At 40.6% G+C, this 22,563-nt stretch overlaps 1 protein-coding gene across 2 annotated transcripts; it reads left to right on the top strand.

Annotated features, from left to right (window-relative positions):
* Positions 1-373: 373 nt before the first annotated feature.
* Positions 374-22,061, top strand: PAN2 (poly(A) specific ribonuclease subunit PAN2). Of its 2 annotated transcripts, none has more exons than XM_069970483.1 (26): positions 374-440; positions 1,854-2,155; positions 2,542-2,711; positions 2,810-2,930; positions 3,623-3,700; positions 5,552-5,819; positions 6,492-6,834; positions 8,581-8,677; positions 8,798-8,908; positions 9,912-10,031; positions 10,624-10,752; positions 11,465-11,667; positions 12,576-12,724; positions 14,891-15,000; positions 15,743-15,841; positions 16,945-17,018; positions 17,721-17,865; positions 17,994-18,137; positions 18,420-18,479; positions 18,564-18,654; positions 18,745-18,902; positions 19,822-19,965; positions 20,053-20,232; positions 20,529-20,622; positions 20,797-20,994; positions 21,874-22,061. In XM_069970483.1, exons 2-26 carry the CDS (start codon positions 1,877-1,879, stop codon positions 21,906-21,908), a joined length of 3,600 nt encoding a protein of 1,199 aa, XP_069826584.1. In that variant the 5' UTR covers positions 374-440; positions 1,854-1,876; the 3' UTR covers positions 21,909-22,061. The 2 variants fall into 2 exon arrangements, with proteins under 2 accessions (XP_069826584.1, XP_069826583.1); XM_069970482.1 differs by lacking the exon at positions 374-440 and adding an exon at positions 470-546.
* The last annotated feature ends 502 nt before the right edge of the window (positions 22,062-22,563 follow it).

Here is a 22,563-nt window from a genome sequence, read left to right as displayed (position 1 = left end):
TTAAAGAACAAATACCGTGATAAATCTCCCCCAAAACACAAGTATTCTACATAATTCCAATAAGAATAGCTGCGAGACCGCGTTGGTTTGAAATCATTAACATCCTCAACAGAATAAAAAAATTAGATGAAATAAATAATATTTTTTTCATCAATATCGCCAATAACGTGTAGTCTTAGCTATGCGCGAACTCTCCTGGCTGCATGAGGTTTGACTCTCTCGTCTTCCCGTCCTGCTTTCTCGCCTAAGTCTCCGCCGTTTCCGTCAACAGGCTGCCCTTAGACAGCGAGCTTTTCTTTGCCATCTGATTGGTTCATCCGCTCTACCCCTTCTCCCTTGCCTTCTCTGATTGGTTAGACGTCCTGTCAGTCCAACCGAGCTTGAGGGCGGTGATAGGTTGTGGCGCGGGTGGCTTCATACAAAGATGGGCTCGTGAGCAGGTAACTATGGTGTAGGTGCGCTGGGGCAAGGGAATGGAGCCGATGGTGTTTGCTGTGCAGCCATGGACGGAGGGGCCGCCGCTGTATTACCCCGTCCCGTATATATGTAATGTGGTTTATGTGCATCAGCTGCTGTCTCCATTGTGGTTGCTCTGTGTTTGTAGTGGCTGAGCTCTGTAGCCGTGCCCTGCTGCTTCTCTGTGGCCGTGCCCTGCTGCTTCTCTGTGGCCGTGCCCTGCTGCTTCTCTGTAACTATTCTTGCATAGTCCTTGCTTCTCTTGTTGCTTCTGGCTCTGACACGGTGCCCTGTATTCACATGCTGGGCTGCTTATTCTATGGCAGTAATCTGGTGGATGCTTGTGTTTACCAGATCCCAATGTGATCACCTATAATCCCAGGAAATCTGGCCATTGCTGTGGTCCTTCCATGCCCATTCCCCCCCCCCCCCTTCCTTGTTAGGCTGGTGTTCACACTATAAGCTGTCAGTGCTTCTTTGGTGTACAGCAGGTGATACACCATGTATTCCAGGAGTCAGACCTCTATCACATGGCTGTTATACAATACATAGTCCATGATTGTGGATGGGGCTCCATGCAGCCTGCACTTATGGCTCCTGTATTGCGGAGGCTGGGGAATGCACGGACTGTGGCATCCATGGTTGGGTGCATTTGCCCATAGACTTTAATGAGACCCAAAATGTCCATATTTGTAGATCACAAAATATATTTGTGTGATGGTAAGTTAACATGAATTCCTCTGGGTGTTCCAGTTTTTCTCCCACAGTACAACACAACAGTAGAGGACAGTTCCCATACTGGCAGTGGATTTCACAATGAGTTTGCAGTGTAATCTGCTGCGGATACCTTCCCTGTCCTTTTGGGTATAAACACACACACCGTATATGCAGTGTATTTACTGCTGCGATATGCAGCAAATACGCAACAAACACGCAGCAGATTAGATCTAAATAACTGAACACAGCATCAAATCTGCTGCGTATATGGTGTATGTGTGTATTTGTACCCTTTCAATGAGATTACATACTTGCAGCTGGTTTGTCATCCTGCTGTGAGTATGTAAATCCTGGCCCTACTAACCCCCTGGCCACTTGGAGCATACATTACCTGCTCCAGCTGTATCTGGGGCTCCTGGAGGTCCTGCCCAATCAATCAGTGACTGTGTGGGGGTTGTGCACTGATTGACTGAGCAGGTCCTACAGGGACTGGGAGCCTCTGATGCAGCTGGAGTGTGGATGTTTAGGTGTATCTAGGCTAGTGTCGCAAACAGTTTAAAAAAAAAAAAAAAAAAAAAAATTATATAATTTTTTTTTTTTTTTTTTTTTTTTCTTCACAGAAGAAAATTGCATGTTAAATTTCTGGTTATGTATTTAAACAGCTTTTCTTCTGTCTGCAGACCAGCCATATATCCCGGTTATCATGAATTTCGATGGGCTGGACCCAGCTCTAGAGTACGCGCCTGCCTTACATGCGCCATTGGATCCAGTCCTTGATCCCCACCTTAACCCCGGTCTCCTGCAGCCTGTAGAGCTAGATCATGAGCGCGTTGGTCTGGAAGGGATCCCGGTCCCGGAGACTGTGCGCATCATGGAGGGAATGTACTCCGAGTTGCACACGACTGTATCTGAAGTTGGAGTTCCTGTTTCAGCTATCCACTTTGACGTTCATGAGGAGATTCTGTGGGTTGGGAACCATGGAGTGAGTATTAAAATGTTGTTTAACTTTTACAATAGACCCAAAGCTGTCAGTGAACTGTTGCAGTAATGTAACTTTCATCTTTTCAGTAAGTGTATGTGTGATGTAGCTTATCCTTCTAGGAGATGGGTGTCCAGTTCTAGCATAACCTTGTACTGGCTATTTGGTGTTTCCTTTGCAGGTGAATTGGCTAGAGGATATTAAATCAAGTTGTGAAAATTGCATGTATATTTTACGTCTTGTTCCAGTCGCCTGAAACAAAGTATTACATAGACACAGGGCTAAAGCAAGAGTGTCCACTATGTATAAGTATGACGATTCACTGTTGTGTTTTTTTTTTGTTTTTTTTTGTGTTTTTTTTTTTTTTTTTTTTCTTAATCCCTTTTTAGGGTCATGCCACATCATTCTTTAGTCCAGCCCTTGACAGATATTCATCTTTCCAAGTGCATGGTAGCAATGATATCCGACAGATCCAAAGTGTGGATACAGGGGTCCTGTTTCTCACAAAGAACAATCTGAAGTGTATGACACGTGGAGGACTCATCATCTTTGACTACCTGTAAGTTTCTGGTTATGCATAATCCCCTTTTTTTTTTTTTTTTTTTTTTTTTTCTTTTGCGCCCCACGCATCACAACTTATTTGTGTGTTCTATCTAGGATGGATGAAAGTATAGACAACCACAGTCTCCTGCTTACAGATGGCAACACACTACTTATGGGTGGTATGCAGAACCATGTCATTAAGATGGATCTTAACACCGTACAAGAAACTCAAAAGGTAACTTGTATATTATGAGTATCCGGGTGCTTGACATTATCTGGAAATACTTTACCCGGCAGTGTTATGAGACTTATTGTTTACATTTTTTATAACCAAACTAGCATGTAAACAAATTGTTCTATTGTCAAATACATACTTGGCAATAATAGGGATAACACTTAAGTCTGTAAGCCCAAGATGTGCATGAGACTGGTCTTAGAGTTAGAGCCCAGAGCCTTCATTAGTAAGGCCTACCACCACCACTCCTAAGTGGCTGCTTCGGATTCAGTCTGGAGACCCCTAAAGGTATATCTGCTCTGCTTTCCCAGTCCTCTGTATAGCTGTCAGCAGTTTTGAGGACTAAAACTGCTGCCACCTTTTAAGCTCCGGGTGAGAGATGTAGTTTTGCTTATAACCTGATCTGCAATCTAAACTATAGAATGCTCATTAAATAGTAATGTTTAGGGTAAGTTCAAACGTGCCTTATCTTCTGCAGCTATATATTGATTGAACCTGGAGCAGACTCGGGGAAGTGTGAACATACCCACATGTGCCATGTGGATTAAATGAATGTGCACTAAATGAATTAATAACTAAAGTTTGGAAGAACTATCTATATATATATATATATATATATATATATATATATATATATATATATATATATATATATATATATATATAATTATTTTTTTTTTTTTATCATTTAGTACACAGTTGAAGTCCCTGGTGTTACAGTAATGCGACAGTCCAATAGATTCTTTTTCTGTGGGCATACATCTGGAAAGGTAAGTCTGACAAGAGTTGTACACAGTTATAACAAATGCAAGGCTGCTTATCTTGTCATACATAGTACAAGTGATTTTAAGAAGCTCTAGGTTTTATTAGGCAAAAAAGCATCTTTCTGTACTCAAAGCTGCTTCCCAGCCAGTTTATTTGTGCATTATCAGGCAAGGCGGTCTTTGTTACAGAGGAGCGAAGACTGGTTTGTTGAGTCCATTATAACCTATGCAGGGGGTTGGGCCCAAGGGGGCTGAGTGAGCAGAGAAGCAGCTGTACAGTTCAGAGACGGTCGGCGCATAAAACTCTGGATTCAGGGGTAGGAAAGGTCTGTGCTTATCAGGGACCGTGGTGGGACTAGATTGCAAGATGTAGTCTCTTAAAGGGCTGCCTTTTCTCCTCCCAATGCTCACTCGCCACTGTCAACTCAGGAAAACAGCGCTTTGATTACAGAAGGAAACTTTTCCTTAATAAAACTTTAGAGTTTCTTAATCTCTTGCACTTGATATTTAGTGATTTCTGTTAAAATAACATTTAAATGGCAGTTGCACTTTAAAGGGAACCAATCACTTAAAAATCGATATGACGGAAATAATCCATGCAATACACTTTCCACACATCTGTAGCATCTGCCCCTGCCCAATATGCCCCAGAATCATACTTTGATCTTGTCCCATGCCGTATGCTAATTCCTGTAAGGTAGTGATCTGGGTGTTTGTTTAGGTCACGTAGCAGTTCCTGGGCTGGTGGCTGCAGCAGCAAGAGCTTTGCTGAAGGAATCATTTTAACCCTGCTGCAGCCAACAGCACAGGAATAACAGCATTTTGGTTTGTGGTGGCTGCAGCAGGGTTAAAATGTTCCATTCAGGGAGGCTCAGTAAAGCAGCATCTGACTGAATCCAGCTCACACATAGAGTACAGTGGGGATAGGGAGCCGGTGTGCTGTATCTCAGCTATGCTGTCCCAGCCCTGGATTATGATGCTGTGAATCACACCTATAGAGGCGTGATTACAGCCAAACCCAGCCTCCGGAGCCATGACTATTTAGCCTGAACAAACGCCCACATGACTACCTTACAGGAATTGGCATATCGCACGGGACAAGAACAGAGTAGGATTTTGGGGTGTATCGGGCAGGGGCAGATGCTATAGATGTGTGTTAGAGGGTGTATTAGCACAGATTATTGCTGTGGTATCAATTTCCCCCCCCCCCCCCTTGGTGGTTGGTTCCCTTTAAAATTCAGAGGGACTTGGGGGACATTTATGTGTGTGACTATTTTAATGGGTTGGTGTTTTGTTCAAATCCATTGTGATTTATGGAAAAGTCACACTGTCATAGCAAATGCACAGAAGTAAAAAGTTGCAAACAGATTTACCTGGTACTGACCAGATGTAAGCCTACACAAGTTTTTGTGACTTAAGAAGTCGCAAATGATTGGGTGCAAATCCCAATGCGCTAAACAGGCAGACTTAAATTTTTTTTTAAGTGCTTGCTTGTTGAATACTGGTTCATAAATAGACCACAAATGTGTGAAAAATCCAATTGACCTTAAAATAGGCTCAAAGCCCTTGATTAAATTCTCTTGGTGTCCTTGACATTTAGAAAAGCTTCTGGGAGACCCCTCCCACTGATCAGTAGAACGAGCCAGAAGAAAGTCCCTTCCCAGCTTGCAGCAGCTCTACATCCTGCAAGCCACGGAGTAGTGTGTTTATACAAAAAAAAAAAAAATGCCATGCGCTAGTTCTAATGAGTGGTGTCCGGTCTCAGTACTGGAAAAACAATATATCTTCTGCCTCTTACTAGTCTGTTTTGTGTATTTTTAATTCCCTCAGTAATCTTTACCCTGATTACCTTTGCAGCTTTCGTTACGAGATTTGCGCACCTTTAAAGTTGAACACGAGTTTGATGCCTATTCAGGTAGTTTGTCTGACTTTGATGTCCATGGAAATCTTGTGGTGACATGTGGATTCTCAAGCCGCATGAATGGTCTTGCTTGCGACCGCTTCCTGAAGGTGTACGACTTGCGTATGATGCGGGCCATCACTCCCCTTCAAGTTCATGTTGATCCTCTTTTTCTTCGCTTCGTTCCTACCTACACTTCTAGGCTAGCTATAATTTCCCAACGTGGTAAGCTAAAATTGCCTTATTTTTTAAGAAATGCTATGAAACCTTTGTCTACTGTAATACCCATAGATAACTTGGAGCAGGGTGCCAGCAGCCTCCATTATAAATTACAGTTTAGTAAGAGGCTAATCTAGTAACCTGTTGTATGACTTACTTGCCCTGCAGGAAAAATATTAGAAATGGTAGTCTGAGGTGTTTGCCATGTATTAAACATTCAATGATAAAACATTATCTTGGGGAACCCATCATAACTTTCATGGTGCTTGAATCAAGGTGGTCCCAGGTAACTTCTTCTCACTCCACCAGTATTGGTCTGCATTCAGTAACTTGTCCAAGCAGCATGAAAGTGAAGGTCCCATTTAATAAGACAAACATAAAAATATAACAAGCAGTACAGGAGATATAACATAACTTGCATTCAGTTGTCAACTTGTTACACAACTGCTCCATGATTTGTTATTCTGAGAGGTGCATAGCTCCTTGATCATTTCATTAAGGTTTCCAGAAGCTTTTGTGGTTGGCAGTCATCCCATGTTCCACAATCGTTAATCTAAACTTATCTGCACTTTTGTATTGTGTTTTTACATTGATTTTATTCAGTGCTTTGTCTGTAAATTGTCTTTAAATGCCAGCATAATGTTAAAGTAGCAATTTTTTTATTTTTTTTTGTTACAGGTCAGTGCCAGTTTTGTGAACCCACTGGTTTGGCTAGCCCTGCAGACATATTCCATGTCAGTACTGTAAGCCAGCTTATTATGTCTTTTGATGTGTCTGCTAGCAAACAAGTCTTGGCATTTGGAGACTCTGATGGATGTGTGCACCTATGGGCAGATACCCCAGAAGCAACATTTAACACCTACCCTCGGGACACTGAGTTTGCAATGCCCTGCCTAGTGGACAGCTTGCCACATTTAGACTGGAATCAGGATCTTATGCCTCTGTCTCTTATCCCTGTGCCACTGATAAATGAATCCTTGCTCTCTGATTGGCCATCTGCTAACTGTACACCAGCTCCTCGGTACGTTTATCCTGTTAATTGTAATAGATCTGACAGGGCAATATACTGCCCTGGTTAAAGGTTGTATATTATAACATATTCAAAGGGTTAAGGCAAAAAAATCCTGAGTTTAATGTAATGTGTGGGCAACACATTATCTGTCAGTATGTTAATGAGCAAGGTCCCAGCCTCTTGCTGTAATGTCCCCACGTTGGGATAAGGCCTCACCTTAAACAGTACCTGGGGTAAGCACTAATGCAACACTTTGAGGTTAGGTTTACATTTTGCTTTCAGAGCCAGAAAATGGATCTGGATGGTGCATTCCACTATGTCCACCCGAATTATGACCTACAGAAAGAATTGACCCAAACTGACATGAACTCGTATAAAAACCTGACTTATTGAACTCTGAGCTCAGATCCCTTTTTTTCTGATGCCATATCTGATCAGATGGGTGCACTCTGCTAAATACATAAAGAACCTTTTACGAAGCTTGTGCCAGGGGTGTACTCCAAAGAAGGCACAGATTTTTACCACCTTTATGGCGTACACAAACGTAACCCTAGCCAAACTGGCGTGGTCAAGGCAGAGAGGTGTCCTACTCCTGCACCTGATTTACCATGGCAGGAGCAAGTGTGAATTTCTTTCTGATCGCTTCTCACTTTCTCTCACTGCAGTCTCAATCTTCCTCCATGATTTGTCTATAGCACTTGACCAATGCAGATCACAGGCACAAAGGAAGAGAAATGCTGTGAAGTCCAACATATTGTCCTAAATTGCTGGCCCAAATGTGAAGTGTCATACTGTATTTGTTTGGGGAAATTAAATTAGTCTTAACTGTTGGACAATTCTGATGTCTTCTAGGATCAATTTTTATGTCCCTTAACAAATACTGTACACATTTACTGCAGATCATTAGTAAAAAAAGGGGGCCACCTATGGTGATGGAGAAACCTCTTTAGTGAGTCTACCCCCATAGAGACAATTCCTGATTCATTGTCAATAATTGTATTACATGCGCAATACAAAGGAAAACATGACCTGCTGAGGACTGGAACTGAAAATGTCTACTCCTGTAGAAGCCACTAGTGTCGCAGCTTTTTTTTTTTTTTTCTTTTTTAACTAATGCCATTCTGCTCCATAAATTAGATCCAGACTACAGTCAGTTTAAGAAAAGATGCTAACAGATCAGGCATATTTCCAAGTCCTCTCGTTGCCTATGATGGGATCCATCAGGATTATGCTTGGTGTCTGTTTTGCAGTATTTGAGCAGACCTAAAATTGCAGCTGTCTGGCAAAAGCCCAGGAAGGTCTGTCCCATGTCCTAGTTATTTGGTAACGGACAGTCAAATAGAGGTGCATACAAACGGGTACAGAGGTAGTGAGTGAGAGGACATAAGCTGGTAGTACCTGGGCTATGAACTTGCTTGGGAATGTCTGGGCTTATGAGCCTTGTTTTGCATATTAATAGGCTTATATCTCAGTGCTGTAAAGAAGTATCCCCGACAGGTCATGATTTGAGGATATGCCGTATAGAGCACACCTGATGCACTTACTATGATTAAATAACCTGTTAAATACTAAGGAATCCCTTGGGACTAGAGTTAAAAAAAAAAACACTGGTGTAGAGGATTATGGAGAAAAAAATGGCATGCCCATAATCATGTCAAGCCCTATTTACACCCAGTCTTCCTCCTGATATGTCCATATTATGCAGTAAATTTAAGTCTGTTCCTTACCTGTGACAGTGTTCCTCTTTTCCTTTAGTCGTGCTCCTCCAGTTGATCCTGAGATACTGCGCACCATGAAACAAGTTGGATTCATTGGCTATTCTCCCAATCCTAGGACAAAGCTCAGGAACCAGGTGTGTATTACTTTCTTTACTAGATATAACTCTATAGTTAGTAACTGTAGGGGCATCACATTTCCAGCAGCCAGTCTGGGCTGTGTGGTGTGTAAATATCCATGTGTTGTCTCCTTTCAGGTTCCTTATCAACTGGAAAATGACTTTGACAACTTTAACCAAGTTCCAGAATCTCCGATAGGAAGAGAGGAAGAACCTCATCTTTATATGGTGCTCAAAAAGTACAGAAAGGTTGTTAAATTTTTACTGCTCTAATTTAACTGCTCTAACTGCTCTATCAGTTTCCCCCATGGAGTTGTAGCAGTGACCTCCCATGCGTTCAGCATGTGTCTTGGTGCACGTGCAAACTGTCCTGCCATGTCTGTTTTATACATTTATGAAACTGCTGCAATTGCTGTCTGTGGTGGGATTATCCTGGAGTAGAAATGTATGGCCTTTTCCTTGCTCTATTCTGCTTTGTCTCCAAAGCCTCTCTGATACTGTGACGATTACAGCATGCACTCACTCACCAGGAAAATATACCTAGCCTGCACCTAGTTAAAGGGGTAGTGTGGCATTTACTAAACCACCAAATTCACTAAAAACACATTACAAAGTTATACAAATTTGTAATGTGTGTTATAAAGTTAATTCTCAACCAAGTTGTCGGCACTCTGACTTGGTGCTTGTGGATGCCAATAGGATTCCACACGAACAAATTCCCGGCACTCTTTATCAGCACTTCGATTGCAAAGTGATTTATTCATAATAGGAGGTGCACAAACAGTCAGGACGCGTTTCGGCGTTACCACCTTTCTCAACGCCGAAACGCGTCCTGACTTTGTGTATGTTTGTGCACCTCCTATTATGAATAAATCAAATCACTTTGCAATTGAAGTGCTGATAGAGTGCTGGGAATTTTGTTTGTTAAGTTAATGGCCCATGTCCCCTTAATATGGTGGTTTTGATAGTCTCCTTACAGGAACCATCCCTTTGCTAGGCCTTTCCCTGGAGGGATATCTGACTAGTCCAGTGTTTTAAGACTCTTAAATGAGGCTTCACTTCTTTTTTTTTTTTTTTTTTTTTTTTTTTTTTGCATATTGATGTTTCCCAGGGGGCCATGCTCCTAGAATTTCACTGTATTGAGCGCTTTAACCAGCAGCTGACAGGGTCGTCTTTGGCTAGTCTCACGAAGAGATCTGTTTGCTAAATTTTCTCTCATTGTCAGCAACAAAATTATTTTCTGCTTTCACAGGTCACCATAAAATATTCTAAACTGGGTTTAGAAGATTTTGACTTTAAGCACTACAATAAAACGCTGTTTGCTGGCCTAGAGCCTCACATTCCCAACGCCTACTGCAACAGCATGATCCAGGTAAGCAGGAGACCTGTTCTGTGTGGGTGGTAGTAGATGATTGGCCAAATTACAGTGGAGTGAATAAACTACAATTCCTAGCTTGCATCAAGAAACTGTGGATTGACACACTAATAATATATATTTTATATGTTGCACTCTAAGCCAAGAATTCTGTTGACTAACATCAAGTGGACTTCAGTGTGACATAGGCGGCATACACAGAAATGGGACAGTGTTCTAGTGTAGAACTGACAGATGCAGTAACTTTCAGTTTTAGTTCGCCACAAAAATGCCTTGTGGTCTGTGTACAGAAGAGACACCTTGACACCTTACCTTGTGCTATCAGCCAGTGACTGAGTAAAGCCAGGCTAACACTATATGTACTTACTGATTTAAAATCGCCTGGTTGGAGGAGCACTGAACCAAGGCAAAAAATGAGGGTACAGAATCTACAATGTACTTTATGGAGAGAAATATAGACATTGCAGCACATCCACAAAACTTGTATATGTATCATTGGAATTTGTATCTGCACTAGTAATCTCAAACACTACATCAACCATCACATTAAGGTAACTCGTGATTTAGTTTCTCTGTCTGCCCTGTGTAGGTGATGTACTTATTGGAGCCAGTAAGATGTCTGCTTCAAAACCACCTCTGTCAGAAGGAGTTCTGCTTGAGTTGTGAGCTTGGATTTCTGTTTCATATGTTGGACTTGTCACGTGGAGACCCGTGCCAGGTATGCTTAACATGAAAATAATTAAACTAAAAGGAGCGATTTCCATAAAGGACCCCCCCTCTGTGTCTTGTCCTTTTAACTTTATGCTACAATTCATGTGGTTCAGATTTTTAATGGCATATGAGAGCTTCCTTGAAATGGCTCACTGTATTACACTGAGCGATCGTCGTTGGTTATTGTTACTTTGAACATTCATGGTAAACACAACATTTCTTCATCTCGGCAAATGAACGAACAATGCGGAATAACGATTGGCTAACGAATGCGGAATTACAGCAAACGATTTAATGATTTTTAGGTTCAGCTCAAAAGATGCGATCAACTCAAAACTATTTTTCAATCACTGCTTGCATTCACACTAAAAACTATTGTTTAAATTTGACCATTATAATGATTCTTTGCACAATCGTCCCTCTGGCAGTGTTGCCCTACACTGGACGTGTTTAACCTATGACATGGTGTGTGGGGTGTGTGGTTTTTTTTTTTTTTTTTTTTTTTTTTTTAAACTAAGCTAGGTGTAGATAAATGTAAGCACTCAGACAGGAGGGTCTGGAGACTGAGCAAGCAGGGGGGTGGCACTGAAGCATTTGCAGTTTATTAAAATGCAGCTACATACAGTAAAGATGGACTTTCAATATCCTTAAGCCATATAACCCAGTATTTTACATTTTTTTTTTATTTATTTTTTATTTTTTTTTTTTTTTTATAAAAGGCTAGTAACTTTTTACGAGCTTTCCGAACCATCCCAGAGGCAGCGGCATTGGGACTCATTTTGGCTGATTCCGATGAGGCCACGGGAAAGATGAATCTGGGTCGCCTGATACAGAGCTGGTGTCGCTTTCTCTTGACACAACTTCACCAAGAAACACAAGAATTGGAAGGTCCTCAAGCTTATCGTGGTGTTGGAAGCACAAGGTAGAAAAGATGGATATTAAACCTTGTTTTATTCCTGCAGAATACCTCATACACCTTTCCCTACCTGTGGACAAATGACAGTAGTTGGATAAATCTGTGTAAACACACCATACGACTCTAATGAGTAACAGGATTTTCTGACAGATTTTTGAAGCCAAAGCCAGGACCAGACTCTAAACTGGGAACAGTTCATGAAGGAAAGACAGATTTCTCCTCTTCAAATCCATTCCTGGGTTTGGCCTCAAATCTCAGATAAATCTGTCTGTGTAAAGGCACCAATACACTCTGCCAGATGAGGAAAGTTCAAATGGAGTCATGGCTAATGTTCACACGGTGCAAAATCTGCGGAATTCCACCTGCCTTAATGTGTATGGGAGGGCTCGCGCGCCTCCACTTCTGCTGCATGTGAGACTGACACTGAGGCAGGTGGAAATCTGATTTTTTTTTTTTTTTTTTTTTTTTTTTTTTTTTATTTTCCTGATTTATATATGCAAGGTTTGCTATTCGGATATCAAATTACTTTGTTGCTTCATTTAACTCTAAAATGGGTTAGTGGGCAGGGGAACTTGCGTTTGGGACATCCAAAGTCTATATACAGCTTATTTACCGGGGCCCTTTCGTTATCCACCCTTGCATCATAACTAACAACTATTCTACAACAATAGTTATACTTAGTCCACATGATGGGTGATAACTAGCTGATTGGTGGGGGAGTCAGCCTGCAAAAACCCTCAGCTGATCCCAAGAACTGAAGTCAAATGTCCTCCGAATCAATAGAGCGACAGCATGCATATGTGGCCAACCCTCCACTCAAAGATATTAGACTCCGTTATAATTGTAAATCGCACTTTTACTTTACAGCGATCATTCAACCCTTTTTCTTACTTGTCTATTTGCTCTTGTCTCAGCTGCTTTTCCTCTTCAGGAGGTTCTGTGATAGGTCAGCTTTTTGGATGTGAAGTGGAGAACTGCAGCATGTGCCGCTGTGGCAAAGAAACTGTGCGTCTATCTACAACTCTACTTTTTACTTTGTCATACCCGGAGACCAACAGTATTGGTATGTGACTGTTCATACGCATACATTACCACACTATTGTGCAGACATGTGAAATATATATAGTGTATAATTAATTTTTAAATGACAGTGGATGCCTGACTGCTAGACCCAAATAAGTATACAGTCCATCTCCACAGTTTAGAGGGTAAACAGGAAAGACAGAATAATTGTGGTAGACTAAAGTGACCATAAAACTTAGCTTTTATTATGTGTACAGAAAAAACAAAACTACTTAGACACCACCTGTGGCAACATGTGAAATACAAACAAATTCAGTAGTGGGGGAGCATGAACACCTATAACGTGCATAAGGCCCAGAGTAATGTCACCCTTTTAAAGGGGAACTCTCGGTAGCAGTTGCTTGAAGCTTACCTCTTGTATCCCCTGAAGCCTCTCCCAGGTGCATTGGTGCTCTCATCTGCCTGATATTCGCATGGTCTGTTTCCTGCAGGGGAGAGTGGAGCAAGCAGAAAACTAAGTGGGTGCATTGGAGGAATTTTTTTTTAGCACTTCCTGGTAGCAATGAATCATCGGTTAGGGGAAAAGTGCAGTGATAGTAAATCTTGATATAGAAACATCTGTAACTGTTAAGGTTTAAAAGGGAACTCCCAGGTAAGATACATTTGAAAGGGAACTCCCAGGTAAGATACATTTGAACAGTCAATTTCCCCTACCTCACCACTAGGGACTCTCTGGTAAGGGTGTTCCTGATGGCCAAGAGGGGCTGTCTGTCTTCCGTGATAAGAGGATAGGTTTACTGTCTGTCCTCTAGAGGAAGAAAAATGTAGGTAGTCAGCAAATTAAAGGGTGGTGTGTGTGTTTTCCCTCCCCTGCAACTGGTGCCAGAATTTACCAATTTAGTAAATTACTACTTTAAAGTCTTGCAGTATTTATCGGCTGCTGTATGCCCAGCAGGAAGTGGTGTAGTCTGACATACTGCTCTCTGCTGCCACCTCTGTCCATGTCAGGAACTGTCCAGAGCAGTAGAGGTTTTCTATGGGAGATTTGCTACTGCTCTGGACAGTTCCTTTCACGAACAGAGGTGGCAGCAAAGAGTACTGTCAGACTGAAAAGGATATACCTCTTCATGCTGGCCATACAGGAGCTGATAAGTACTGAAAGAATTGAGATTTTCTTTTTTTTTTCTTTTTAATGAATAGAAAGTTATACAGATTTGTAAACTGACACGATTTGATCTGAAATTTATTTTCCCCTCGAGTACCCCTTCTAAGTGGTGCGTAGTTCTTATGTGTCTATGAATTGGCAAGGATTGACATCTTATAGTTGTCAATTGGCAGGGACCTGCACCTGTCCTTAGAGGCTGGTGTCAGTCCAGTAAATACACACTTGATGAATATGTATATATATATATATATATACTTGTTTTTCCAGTGTATTTCCCCTAGTTATGTTTCTGGACTCCTTAGGGAAGTATAGTAAAGGACAAGTGGCAATCGTGATATCGCCTAGTTACACAGAAAGTGTTTGTATATAATAGCCGTCCCTTTTTGTATTAACCTCTTAGCTTAAGGATAGTGTGAGACCTTTCATTACAGCGGCAGATATTTGAGAATTTTTCTTTACTGATGTCAATAGTGTTGATGATCATGTATTGTTTGAATTAATGGCAGACAAATGGGTAAGAATGCATTGCAATACCACACTTTGCAATAAAAATAATCATGTTCTAGATCAGGGATGTCAAACTCCGGCCCTTCAGCTGTTCCAAAACTACAATCCCCATCGTGTCGGGGCAGCCAGCGCTTTAGCTTTGGCTGTCCAGGCATGATGGGAATTTTAGTTATGGGGCAGCTGGGGGGGATGAGTTTGAGATCTGTTATAGATGGCTCAGTCCTGCTGAAACTGTTCCAAACTGGATCCTCTTTCAGTGACTCTAAAGTTGGCTGTAAACATCAGGCAAACTTGTTTTTGGGATGGGAGACCACCCCAAGTCACTGGGGTGGTCTCCAGTAGCGCCTGCCAGCCTCACTGTACCCAAATGGGGAAAAATCACAACCAGTGGGCAGGCAGAAGCTGCTGGGGACCACCCCAATGATATGTGCATAACTGGTTCCATATTTTTTTTTTTTTTTTTTTTTTTTTTTTTGTTTTTGGGGTATCACTTACTTTTTTTTTTTTTTTTTTTTTTTTTTTTTCCCTGGATAGATAAAATCCCTCCTCAAGACACTGAGTTTGTAGAGGTTCTGAGGAGAAGCATTTGCTTGGAACAGAACACTCAGGCCTGGTGTGAAAATTGTGAGAAATACCAGCCTACAGTAAGTGTGTTTAGACTGTGCAACATTGATCATGAAGTAACAATGTAAAGTGCCACAAAGTTACCATTGCTAGGTGCACTCTAGAGCAGGACTTCTCATACTTAGTACAGCTTAGTCTGGTAAAGCACAGGGTCCCTCTGTGTAGACATTGCATACGGAGACTGCACGGATAATGGCAGCGCTGCATTATCAGTCTAGGTTCCATACTTGCAGTATGTAAAGTATCTATCTTAGCCATATTGCTTTGATCACCCAGGTTCTATATGAGGGGGCTGTTTACAGTTCAGCAACTCTCCTACGCTCCACCTTCAGTTAGACATTTCCTATTCACAGCCCCAGGACAGGGTGTCTTCCTGGTAATGCCTTGAAGGAGGGAAAGTGGAGTGGCGGTAGAAATGGGGTAAGGGGAGGTGAAGGCAGTCATTGCTGCTATTAATGGGCAGTAGGGGTTAACACTGCCAAATGAGTGGAGTGTGCCCGTGCGGGCGGACAGCTGACAGAATTCCGTAGTGTGAACCCGCCTAAGTGAGTTTACAGTAAAAAATCAGGCCTAGGTCCGAAACACATTGTGTTGGATTTGCATCTTGTATAAATGGGGTTTGTTTTTTTATTTAAAGCAAATGACTTATTTTAAAAAAAGGTGCAAATCTGTTTCTGATTTTTGCAACAAATGGTGACCTGTGTGTAAACCCAGTCTCATCAGCTTGGCATATTAATGCTTTTAATGTCTTCTTGCCTACAGGTTCAGACCCGTAACATTCGTTGTCTTCCTGATGTTCTTGTAATAAATTGTGAAGTTAACAGCACAAAGGAGGCTGAGTTTTGGAGGGTGCAGGCAGAGGTATAGCTGTTCATCTGTTTTTATATGTACAGTTTTATTATGAAATGTAAAAATATGCTTAAGTTTTCATAATGTGAGTTCCCTCTCATTCCTATGGCAGTGTTCTCTGGGTGAGCCATTTTCTACTGGAGCCTGTCTTCCATACTGAGGACCGCAATATAACATTGGTGTAAAGCGCTGGTAATCAGGGGCGTAACTACTGGCTAGCAAATCTTTGAATGCCCTGATGGGCAAGCAAGAGGGGACGTGGCAAGGTGGTGAGGGGGCATGGTGTAAATCATGGCAGAAATCTACACCTGCTCCTGAGTACCAACTGCAGGGCCAGTAGATTTACAAAGAGGTGTGCACCTCTTAGTAAATCGGTCTGGGGGTACGGGGCTTGAAGACTTGCATACTTGTACGTCAGTCTTGATGTCCCCCTTTCTGTCCAGACTCTAATGAACTGAATGATTTAATTGACAGTTGGATCTCAGTAGTGAGACTTTCTGCAATTTCCACATGCTTCTGCCCCAATGCATGTTTTGGAATCTACCTTTGTTAACCTCTTGACAAAGGCAGATGCATCGGGGCATGTGTCGATCAGGGCATACTGGTATATATTACTATTTGAGACCTAATCCAAATCCTCAGCAGCACAAGACAAATTGATGTGTGAGCGAAGTCTCACCAGACCAAGTTACATGACCAAAAAAGCGCAGACCGCACGTCTAGAAAGTCTTCTGTGTGTTCTCAATGTTTGTTTTGAGAGGTAATCCTTTCTTTCTGTATATTTCATACTTAATAATTTTGTATAACATGACCAGTGCACTATGCACACTTGGGATTTAGATTTAAATACATTCTTTGGTAACTGACCTGTCCTGTTGCCAGTATGTTTTGCCCGGAACCCCCACCCCCAAATCAATGAGCTACTGACAAATGTTAGAAGTCTGTCACCACTTTTTTTTTTTTTTTTTTTTTTAATAACCCTATATTTAAACTGACACATAATAGGAAAACTAAATATAAAATATTTTAGTGGGTTTGTTTGCAAAAAGTACATTTGTCTTAGTTGCTTTTTTTTTTTTTTTTCCCCCTGTAATTTTTTTATCTTTATTTTGCAGTATGCTTTTAAAAAGGCTCTGCGTAAAGCAGAACTGAACTACATGAATCCCCCTGAAATTATCAAGCAAGAATGGTAAGACCATGACTAAGAGGCTCGAACGTATGTCCAGTTCAATTTGGTGGCCTACAACACGTTAAAGGGGTAGTCAAGGATTAGAAAACGCTGCCTTCCTCTTAAAACCTTGCCAGGCTGTGGATAAGCGTGGTGCTCTGTTTTGGGAGGGGGTAAAGAAGCTGTCCTGAACATGCCAGTTATAAAAGTGCTGCTTTTCAGGTGATCAACCTGACCTATTTTTAATCTTTGTTCTTGCCATGTGTTTATAGTTCCCAAAAGGCTAAAAATGACAATTTACAGGCATTAAAATGGAATATGAGCAACATGTCAGTTTGCTTCATTTAGGTCTCCAAAAGTGTAATATGCTTCTGAGACGTTCCTCTTTATACTACAGCTTTATCATGCATTCCATGCAGCTGCTTTGTACAGTTCAGCAAAAAGATATAAAGACTGCACTTTCTGTTTAGTGCATGATAAAATTGCAGCAAGTGAGATGCTGGCAAACATTCAGCAAACTGTTTATAGCTGTTTTACATGCACCTGCGTGCTTCTTCAGACAATGTCTCTGCACAGACAGGTTGGACATTAGGCTGTGCTGACCAGCTCTGTAATTGTAGAGTTAGAGCTTCCACCCTGAATATTCTGCTTTTGTATAACCATGTCCATATTTTAATAACTCCACCTTTAGTACTTGGCTAAATACCTTCTTTGTGCTGGCAGGAATGATCCTAACTCTGATGGTGCCCCACCATCTCTCCTGCCTTCAGTGGAAGAACTTCGCAATGTATGGGTCCCTTGTTCTCTAAAGATGAAACTTTCGAAAAACAAAGTGTTGGAGGTTCTTAATTGTTCAGAGAATGATGAGGTAAGAAAACTAAATGAATAAGCCACCCCTCCTCCCTTAAGTGGTTCCTGTAAAAGTGCCATTCCATAAATCAGTGGCTCATATTATAGAATTTTATTACATATCTTACTGTAAAATTGTGTTTTTAGCCAAACCAGTCAGAAGATAATGCGGACGAAGCAACAAACATATATGATCTTATGGCGACTGTTGTGCACATCCTGGATCCTCGAACTGGTGGCAGTCTAGTTGCACATATCAAAGTGGGAGAGACCTATCACCAAAGAAAGGAGGTATGTATTAGAAGGCAAACATATCATGGATTTGTAATTTGGCACTTACAGAAACTCTGTGCCTTCGTTTTTGTCCAAATTTAATAGTTGTATATGTATTATGGATTTATACTAGAAGCATTGCCAAACAAGCTATTGCTCCTCTGTCTCTGGAATTCAATATGGTATCCACTCTAAATGCTGCTTTATTGGGTCTACGCTCTTTCCTGTACTGGGCACAAAAGGCTTGGTTAAAAACACAGTAACAAAGGATTTTTTTTTTTTTTTCTTTTCCCCACTCAGGGAGTGACACATGAACAGTGGTATCTGTTCAATGATTTCCTTATTGAGCCTGTGGATAAGGTAAGGTGAAAACAACCTAAAAGTAATGAAGCTATTGTAGTAGTGGGAACATTTTAATACATATGTCTTGATGTGTTATCCCAGTGTGAGGCTGTACAGTTTGACATGAACTGGAAGGTTCCAGCAATACTGTTCTATTCTAAGAGGAACCTGAACTCAAAATACAACTTGTCAAGTAAGGTTTTTTTTTTTTTTTTCTTTTTTTCAATTCACTGTTCTTTATTTATTCTTCTTAGCTTATCATTTGCTTAACTTTTCCCCACAGTTAAGAACCCAATTGAAGCTAGTGTTTTACTGGCGGAAGCATCTCTAGCAAGGAAACAAAGAAAGTGTCATGCCACCTTTATTCCATTATTGCTAAATGAGATGCCTCAGGCTGGGGAACTGGTGGGTCTCGATGCAGAGTTTGTTACCTTAAACCAGGTAAGTTCTTGTGCAAGGTTGCTGCTTTGTGGTCACTGCATTTTACATCCATCTTGGGTTATTGGGTTATTAGGATATTGAGTATTACTACTAGCAGATTGCTGCTTCATTGATCTTTACTGTAAGGGAGAAAAATCTTTCATAATGAATGTACAACATCAGGACATTGCATTGGTAAGTGTAGCAAACATGTCAGGTTCAGTTTACATCTGTCTGCAATGTGTGTCTTTTTTTTTTTTTTTTTTTTTGTCAGACTGACCCATATTAATGTTATCGAGTGTCCATGCTCTGAACAACCTCATTCCGCTCCGGCCACAAAATGACAAAGTTGCATAAAAAAGAGTTTTACTTACACAAAACTTAACACTGTCAGGTAATGAATACATAGAATAAACCTACACAATACATTTTCTATCTATATTCAGTGGCTGGACAAAAGAGCTAGAGCATGTTTTACATAGCCAAGACTAACGCCACAAGTAGTCTATGACGGTGGGAGGGGTGTTGCTGTTTAGGGCAGGTGTATCTGGGGAAAATCATCTTGCCCATGAGGGGAAAAAAAAAATAGTTGCAGCCAGAGAGAGGACTCTGTGGCTTACTGCCATTTTGGGAAAACTGCTTCCCCCTGGCTGTGCCTTACTGGTAGGGCCCACCTCAGTTTAGGAAGCACTGGTCTATGCTTGTAAACATTGGTATCCCATTTGACATCTGGCTGACATTTGCGTGTGCAGTCACCACTTTCTATGGCACATATATTACAGATTAAGATACAGATGCTTCATTAATTGTTCCAGGTGTTTGTGTATTTCCAGTACTTTTTTTTTTTTTTTTTTTTTTTTTTTTTTTTTTTTTTTCCTTAACCAACATTAAGTCTTTGGACAGTTGTCAGCTCAGTGTGGTATATTTCCTGACTTAACAGGAAGAAGCTGAGCTACGGAGTGATGGCACAAAGTCCACAATAAAACCTAGTCAGATGTCTGTTGCTCGTATTACCTGTGTAAGGGGACAAGGACCTAATGAAGGTGTTCCATTCATTGACGATTACATCTCCACACAGGAGCAGGTGAGCTGTTCTGCCTCCATATACCATGCGGATAAAGCATTCAAAAGTGGATTTCTAATTAAAAAAAAAACTTTTTTTTTCTTGTAGGTTGTGGATTATCTTACACAGTACTCTGGAATAAAGCCTGGTGATTTGGATGCAAAGATCTCATCCAAGCATCTGACTACATTGAAGTCCACTTACCTAAAACTAAGGTTTCTCATTGATGTAGGAGTGAAATTTGTGGGTCATGGCCTTCAAAAAGATTTCCGTGTCATAAACTTGATGGTATGAATTGAAGATTAATTTTAATTTTTTTTTTTAAGGGGTCTTCCCATAGACAAAAAAATGTATTGCCTATCCATAGGATAGTATTTGGACCACACTGATCAGACACTTTATTTAATCTCATGGGGTCTCGGTTAACAGCACTCAAGTATGGGTGCTATTTGTCTTACTGTACTCTCGTCTCTGGCTGTGGTATGGCAGCATGCAGGCTTGACCGCTAAGGATAGATACATTTTTATTATAAGAAGACCTGTTAACATTTCAGCTGTTAAAGTCATCTTATTTATTACTTGAAGGTGCCTAAGGATCAAGTCATTGATACAGTCTACTTGTTTCACATACCACGTAAAAGAATGATCTCTCTGCGCTACTTGGCATGGTATTTCCTTGGTGAGCATATATTTCTGCTTTACAAATGATTTGTTTCCCAAAAACATCTAACTGAAGTCTTCTGCTTTTTAAAAAAATAACACAAGTACCTTGCACCTTTTGCCTTGTTGTACCATAGAAAAGCAAATTATTAAAGGAAAGAACTTCAAATACCATATTTTTACTATTTTATAGATCTTAAGATACAAGGAGAGACCCACGATAGCATAGAGGATGCTCGGACAGCCCTGCAGCTCTATCGCAAGTACTTGGAGCTTAGTTGCAATGGAAAAGAGCCAGATAACTTCCGCAAAGTGTTGAAGTGCCTATACGAAAAGGGACGAAAGATGGACTGGAAGGTTCCAGAACCAGAGAGTCAAAGCAGCCCAAAAAGTAAAGTGGACGTGATTCTTCTTGACCCTGATACAAATGATGACATCACTTGTGCTCAGTGACTGTCCCTTTACCTTACTTGACTGTCTCTTTTGCATCTTTCTTTAACTGACACTAAACTAGTCTTATTTAGAACTTACTGACAACTAACGTGTGAAAGCCGACACTTGAATTGTACATATTTGCTTTTTATGATTAGATTAGCTCCTTATTAGCTCCTTATTATGTGTAGTTGTTGGCTGTGATTGAGAAGATGCATCCTTTTTAATTGACTGTTTTCTTGGACGGACAGCTGTACTCTATCCTTTTCTGTAATCTTCTGACTAATGCTTGCATGGATAACTCTGTCTCCCTTGGAATTACCGGGTCTTTGTTTTGCTATGAGATTTCCATCTCCAGTGTTAACATTTAGAATAAGTCCTCCTCATGCTGAATACAAACATTTGAAAATTGGAGCTGCTTCTACAATGAAGTCTCAGCACAACCTTTCTAATACTGCTATCCTGCATCCCGAATATATTGTACCAATTTTAAAGTAATTGAGAAGTAGTTCTGGGGTAGACAGTGTAGTGTTTTTTTACTTTTTTTTTTTTTTTTTTTTTTTTTTTTTTTTTTTTCCCCCCCTCTATACCTACTAGTTCCCTGTATGTTTGAATTAACATTTGCTTTAGAAGGACGTTTTTTATTTCCAAAAGCATGCCTGTTAGATGTTTGTCTTGCCACCTAGAAATTGCTAACTATATGTAGATGCAGATGATGAATTTGCCACATTGATATTACTACGCGCATGTGTAGGTTTCATTTTGTCAGTTTTTCTTTGCTTTACAAATGCACATGTGAAGTTTGCCTAACTGATTTCCAATTCTGTTTTATCCACAGATGCGCCAGTGTATTCTGCTATGGTGGGACTTTAGTGTCCTCTTTTTAATTTCTTTTTATGAACTTGGTATAGTGGAAACTAATTTCCATTAACTGTTTTTATTGTTTTTTATTTTTTACTTGTATCGATCTGTGAAGCCGTTCTGTGAACGCAAACACATCTACTTTTAATAAAACAAAAAACAGTCCATTGTCTGATTTATTAATCCCATAAGGTGTTGCGCTTCACAAACCACTTGTAATCTATTCTTGAAATATCAACATCTGTTTTCTTAAACATGAATTTTGCTAAAATAAAGTTATTGTAAGTCAGGGTCATCTTTATTCTTGGGGTATACCCTGGTTTTGGATTGTACCTCCAGGTTGAGGTGTTCTGTTTCAGTTACAATATATTTACATCTATATCAATATTGGTATAGCTACTAAGGTGTAAGATGGCTACAACCATAAAGTATTGTAGTGGGAGGGTTTAGGCTTTAGTCTGTCTTAAAATGCCTTTTGCCCTCATATGGCCAGCTTAAGGGGAGGGGGTCAAAGTTCTATCTGTTCACCTTTTTGCATTGTGCAGAAGCATTTTTTCAAATGGTAATTGTCCTCTAGAAAATCTTTTGATATGTCATAAATAACCGAACCAGCATTATTGCAAAACATTCAATATTACTACGGGCTATATTACATGGCCTCATTAGT

The sequence above is a fragment of the Dendropsophus ebraccatus genome, chromosome 5 (genome assembly GCF_027789765.1).
Source record: "Dendropsophus ebraccatus isolate aDenEbr1 chromosome 5, aDenEbr1.pat, whole genome shotgun sequence".
Taxonomy (NCBI): Eukaryota; Metazoa; Chordata; class Amphibia; order Anura; family Hylidae; genus Dendropsophus; species Dendropsophus ebraccatus.
The sequence above is the reverse complement of the archived record's forward strand: the minus strand, read 5'-3'. Positions and strand labels throughout refer to the sequence as shown.

What these genes read in the sequence shown, in the direction of transcription:
- PAN2 (XM_069970482.1), top strand. Translation starts at nt 474, where the DNA reads ATGGAGCCGATGGTGTTTGCTGTGCAGCCATGGACGGAGGGGCCGCCG. An exon ending in TGTGGGTTGGGAACCATGGA is followed by an intron (nt 2,156 to 2,541) that starts GTGAGTATTAAA and finishes ATCCCTTTTTAG; the next exon opens with GGTCATGCCACATCATTCTT. An exon ending in GAAATTATCAAGCAAGAATG is followed by an intron (nt 17,019 to 17,720) that starts GTAAGACCATGA and finishes TTGTGCTGGCAG; the next exon opens with GAATGATCCTAACTCTGATG.